This window comes from Arachis ipaensis, chromosome B09 (genome assembly GCF_000816755.2).
Source record: "Arachis ipaensis cultivar K30076 chromosome B09, Araip1.1, whole genome shotgun sequence".
In the NCBI taxonomy this organism is placed as follows: Eukaryota; Viridiplantae; Streptophyta; class Magnoliopsida; order Fabales; family Fabaceae; genus Arachis; species Arachis ipaensis.
The window spans coordinates 141,737,453-141,742,541 of NC_029793.2; the positions used below are offsets into that span (position 1 = coordinate 141,737,453).

Consider the following 5,089-nt stretch of genomic DNA (forward strand, 5'->3'; position numbering starts at 1 on the left):
ATTTTTCCTGCAAAAGAAAAAATAAAAAAAATTCTGAAGGAATTTTAAAAAAGAGGGGAAAAAAGGTGACTTTGTAGTTTTGTACAAGTGGTGTTACCTTAGTTGTATTATGTTGAACAATTTAAGGTGTTAAGACTTAAGAAGACTAGTCAGTAGTCATTGATTTTGAAAAGTTTCGTTACCCAATGGATGTAACTTTTGGGTACTTTCTTTTTCCAGCTTTTTTATTTTAAAAATTAAAAGATTTTTTTTTTTCAATCAAGGGAAAAACAAACAAGTAACAAGTAAGAAGTAGCAGGTGGGATACTGGGATGGGTCATTTGCAAACTAGAATTTGGGACCTCATAGTCATATCTGACAACAAAGACAGAAACAAACCAAAGGAAAAATAGAAAGTTGGACCCATCTTTTTCCATTACGGACACTCTACACAAAATAAACGTTTTAATTTTCCCCCTTTACTAAAATTTCAAATTTTATTTTATGCTTTTTGTATTATCAATTTTGGGTTTTAAATAAATAAGTTTACTAATAAGGATTTAATTTATATATCATTATCAATGTAAAATAATCACATAAGATATTTTCTAACCATCCTTATCATATATATATAGATTATAATTTGATTTCACTTTATTGTTCAAAGAACACATAATCACCATTCACCAACTTGAATAGCAGCATAAAACAGGGATTAAATAAAATAAAAAATGTAATTAAGTGATGCATACGGGGCATATTTTCCGTATCTTGATGCCTCTTTTTTCATGGGATGTCTCATGGTGATGGATTAGATATTGCTATTGATATTAATACTAAATCTGTGCACATTAATATTATTCTTTATGTTTTCCCTAACCACTACGAAATTGTTTATTAGAGAAAGCAACTCAAAAGGGGGCCTGATTAATAATTATGCCAAGGATTTGATGCGCTTTTTCTCGATTTGCATACTACTAATTCTAAGCTAGAAATGATGGAACATTCTATGCTAGCCCATTATAATATTGGATCATGATCATTGTCCTATTCCTATATTAACAACTTAACATTATTATTAATCCGATCTTATGATACATGGAACTCTTTCCAAACACGTGTATGCTCCGAGATTTATGGGTGAGGTGAGGTCCTCCTTTTTATTAGTGGTTAGGTTTTTAACTAAATAAACAGCCTTTAATCACAAACCAAAAGAAAACTGAAAAAAAAAAAAGATATTTAGTTTTGTGCATGTTTATCGGTTTATGTTCAAACTTGGCGGCTGGAAGAGGAACGATTTAGCATGGAATTAAAAAACAAAATAAAAATCAACTTGGGTTAGTCGATTGGTCAGCTCACTTGTCCACTTAAGCAAATGTTGGAGGTTCTCGAATCCTGTCCGCTGCATGCAACAACTCATTGGCCAACAATTAAAAGACTAAAAATAATAAATTCTACTTATCTTTAAATTTTTTTTATACTAAAATATAAACACATTATCAAAAAATTTTATCAAATTATCTAATAATTTTTAATTATCATAATCTAATAAAAACATCTTCATGCGAATAATCACCATAAATAATATTTACAAGTGAAAAGTTGTGACTTGAAAACATTGGACACATCAAATTCGGTTAAATGTTTTATTGGACATGGTTTTATCCATTGAGTAGCTTATTGTAAGTTAATGGGCCAGTTTTCAGTCCTTTTGAGCCATTTAGTGTTTCAATGAAATCAATATCCATCAAAGATTGATTAAAAAGATCAACTTGACTTGGTCAAGTGATCATCGTCCACTTAAAGATGTTCAAATCTCATCTTGTATATGCAATAATTCATTGACCAGCGACAAATCCTCAAATAAAACTTAGATTCGCGACAGATTAGTCTTTGACCTACCGGACTAGAAAATACCGTGGACAACCAAAAAAGAAAACAAGATTGATTAAAAAAAAAAGCAAGAGACTACGAAATTCACAAAGGTATTGGAAAGGAAGCTTTATTTCAACGAAGATGATCTCCTTCACAAGGAATTGAGCATCATAGATCATAATATTCCTCCACTAACTACACTACCTGGCACTTGACAGCGACCTTAAAATGGTTGAGGGTGAAAGATTCAAAGTGAAGAAATGATGTTTTCTTATATCTAAAAACAGATAGATACAGCGAGATCAATTGGTTTTTGGTTAAAATTTTGCAAGGAAGTGAAACTCAGCAACCAGCAGCATGTTTAATTTGGCCGACACTATTTAACCATAAATCTGAGTCAGTCAGGATTCACTTGGGAGAACGTTGAAGAAATGATAAACCTCATCTTCGTCGATCACGCCTACCTCCGTTGAGCAAACTGAGCAGCAGACCTGTTTGAATGTTTCGTTGTTGGCAGAAGTTGCTTCCCGCCCATCCGATCTTCCGGCCCCTCCTCTGTTTCTTTTTCTTGATCTTGGAGTATCTTCCATCAAAATATTATCATCATTAATCTTGCAGTTTACAGCAAATACGGCTCTGTACCGTGTCACATATTTTTCATGCCTGCAAGAGATAAAATTTTATTGAGACTAAAATGCGTATCAAAATTAATTTCAGTAGCTGAGCTCTGAATATCTTCCAATGCTACCACTTGGAGAAGTTGCACGAGGCGAAGCAATAGCTGCTAAAAGGAAAACAGGTTCTAAATTGAAGTCACCAATGGAAGGGATACACTGATGGCTTTTGGTTTTTTGAGTTTTAATGATTCTCTCTTAAATTTATCAAGAAAAAGTTTTGAAAGCCAGCAATGTCTCCAGCAATTCCATTATTTTCCAGTTTCCATCAGCAATTAGAATAATATCCTTCCACTTCCCCATCTAGTAGGAAGAATAAGTCTCCCTAATTCGAAAGGTTGTCTTGCATTTCATAGTTCTGATGTATCACTTACACGCACGGCAATTTAATTAATATAAAGAAACACATACGGCAACCAAAACAATAATCAATAATTTTGTGATTGCAGAGAAGATATCACAAAATATGAAAGCTTAAAAACATTCATATTCAACCATATACCTTTGACATTGTAGGCATAGAGTGGTGAAGCAAGCAGGGCAGCTAAGCACAGCATCAGAGCCACACTGTTGTCTTTTCTTTTGAACCCATTTTTCATCCTTATCATCAAGATCTGGATCATAGAACTCTGGTTTGGTTGTGTAGTCTATCTCATCATCATCAGAAACTGGACTTAATCAAATAAACACAAATTAGATTGTTGGCTTAAATAAAGGTCACTTATTGGTAGTAAGAAAAAAAAAAAGAAAAAGTACAAGTAATTTTAAAGAAAAAATAGAATTTAATAGCATTGCAGTCTCAATTTGCAACTGGTCCCATAGATGCTACATTCAAAAGACTGATCCTGGAAGAGATGACAGAAACTTTAAAGCATAAAACAGTCACCATTAAAAACCATTACTAGCCAACTTGCAGTTGCACATCTGATACAAAGTTATCCATTTATAGTAAAAGTAAAATGTAGATTACCACAAGAAGAAAGAATATTACATTGGACTCAAGAAACTGTAATAAATAACTACTACTTGAATATGCTCTTTTGTAAGCTTTGCCTCCACAATAAAATCCAGCTTGCACTTTCAGTCAAGCTCATCAACTCCAACTTATGATACTTTATACTACTTTACACATAATATAATCTTTCTTTCTTTTTCGGTTTATAAATATCCACATAAAATTGTAAAATTTTCCAAAGTACTCCATAATCACAACTTTGTGACTATAATTATCTGCAAAACTTTAAGACAAGGTGGCAACAATGGTACCAAACACTCGAGTTAGTGAGTTTTATGGTTCAAGTTTCCCTAAGCTCTATAATTTTGTGTGATTATGTTGGTTGAAATTTGAAAATGAGATTTGGCCATAGAAAAAGCAAGTATAAACTAGAGGTCATTATCAACCACTGATTTTCAAGGTTGCAGCTGGTCCTAAATTGAGGTACAAACTTTTTTTTTTCTTCAATCAATGAAATTGTGTTACACCCTATATTCAAATTGTGTTGCAGCTGCTCCATAATAACCCGTTTTACCTACTTCTCTGATCTCAATTAAATGAAATAAATTATTCAGCAACACAAAAACTGCACCTTGAAACTGTAAATTCTTCTTTCACACAGTAATAACAATAGTAATAGAGAATAAAAGAACTGAAAAAATAAATGGTGAAGTTTCATTACCAGTTTGTTGTGAATTGGTGGGTGATTCCTTCCCATCGCCTTCTTCCATCTCTCTCTCTCTCTCTCTCTCTCTGAGGAACAGGTGAGAGAAAATGAACGAAGCTTGTAGCGAAAATGTGTTTTTTTTTTTTTTGAGTCGGTGATGTATTGAAGCCCAATAAGCTAACATTTGGGCCTTTTGCGTAACTAATTTGTCAACATATCCCAATAAAGAAAATCTAGACCCTAACCAGAAAAAGGAAGAAAATCTAGACTGTTAACAGAAAAAAAAAAAATCTAGACCAACTTGAATTGGTTAAGGGATCAGCTTACTCTTAAAAAAAAAAAGTGATAAGCTCACTCGTTAGTTTAAGTAAGTGTCGGAAATTCGAGTCACACCTTATGTATGTAGCAACCCATTTGCTAGCAGCATATCTTTAAATGCAATTCAGATTCGCGACGGATTAGTTTTTAACTTGTTGGGTTGAAAAATACGGAGAACAATCCAAAAACAAAACTAGACCGTGGAAAAAAAAATATTGAATTGGTCTATTGACTATTGTACTAGTTTCTATTTCTATATGACCTACAAGTTATAAAAAAAAAAGAAGTCTCACTAGATACTAGGGTGGCAAAACGGGTTGAATTCGTCGGGCCGACCCGCTAATTATTGATTTTCTTTTTATTTTTGTTTTTGTTTTTGTTTTTTTTTCACAAACTTTTAAGATATTAATAATTAAGATATTATTATTAGTGAGAAAATAAATTATTTTTTTTCTTTTTATTTTTAGAAGCTGGGTCACCTGGCCGGGCGGGGCAGGGCGGTTAAACTGCCACGCCCAAACCGTTTAAAAATATTAAACCGCCTAAGGTTTAAGATCGGGCTGGGCGGGAAAAATTGCCGAA

At 33.0% G+C, this 5,089-nt stretch overlaps 1 protein-coding gene across 1 annotated transcript; it reads right to left on the reverse strand.

Moving 5' to 3' along the window:
- Window positions 1,956-4,377, reverse strand: LOC107617410 (E2F-associated phosphoprotein). Its single transcript, XM_016319167.2, has 3 exons — window positions 4,205-4,377; window positions 3,031-3,196; window positions 1,956-2,517 (listed from the first exon to the last, which is right to left on the reverse strand). The coding sequence occupies exons 1-3, from the start codon at window positions 4,371-4,373 to the stop codon at window positions 2,256-2,258; spliced, it is 597 nt and encodes a 198-aa protein (XP_016174653.1). The 5' UTR covers window positions 4,374-4,377; the 3' UTR covers window positions 1,956-2,255.

What these genes read in the sequence shown, in the direction of transcription:
- LOC107617410 (XM_016319167.2), bottom strand. Translation starts at nt 4,373, where the DNA reads ATGTTAGCTTATTGGGCTTCAATACATCACCGACTCAAAAAAAAAAAA. An exon ending in CACCAATTCACAACAAACTG is followed by an intron (nt 3,197 to 4,204) that starts GTAATGAAACTT and finishes GATTAAGTCCAG; the next exon opens with TTTCTGATGATGATGAGATA. An exon ending in CTATGCCTACAATGTCAAAG is followed by an intron (nt 2,518 to 3,030) that starts GTATATGGTTGA and finishes TATCTCTTGCAG; the next exon opens with GCATGAAAAATATGTGACAC.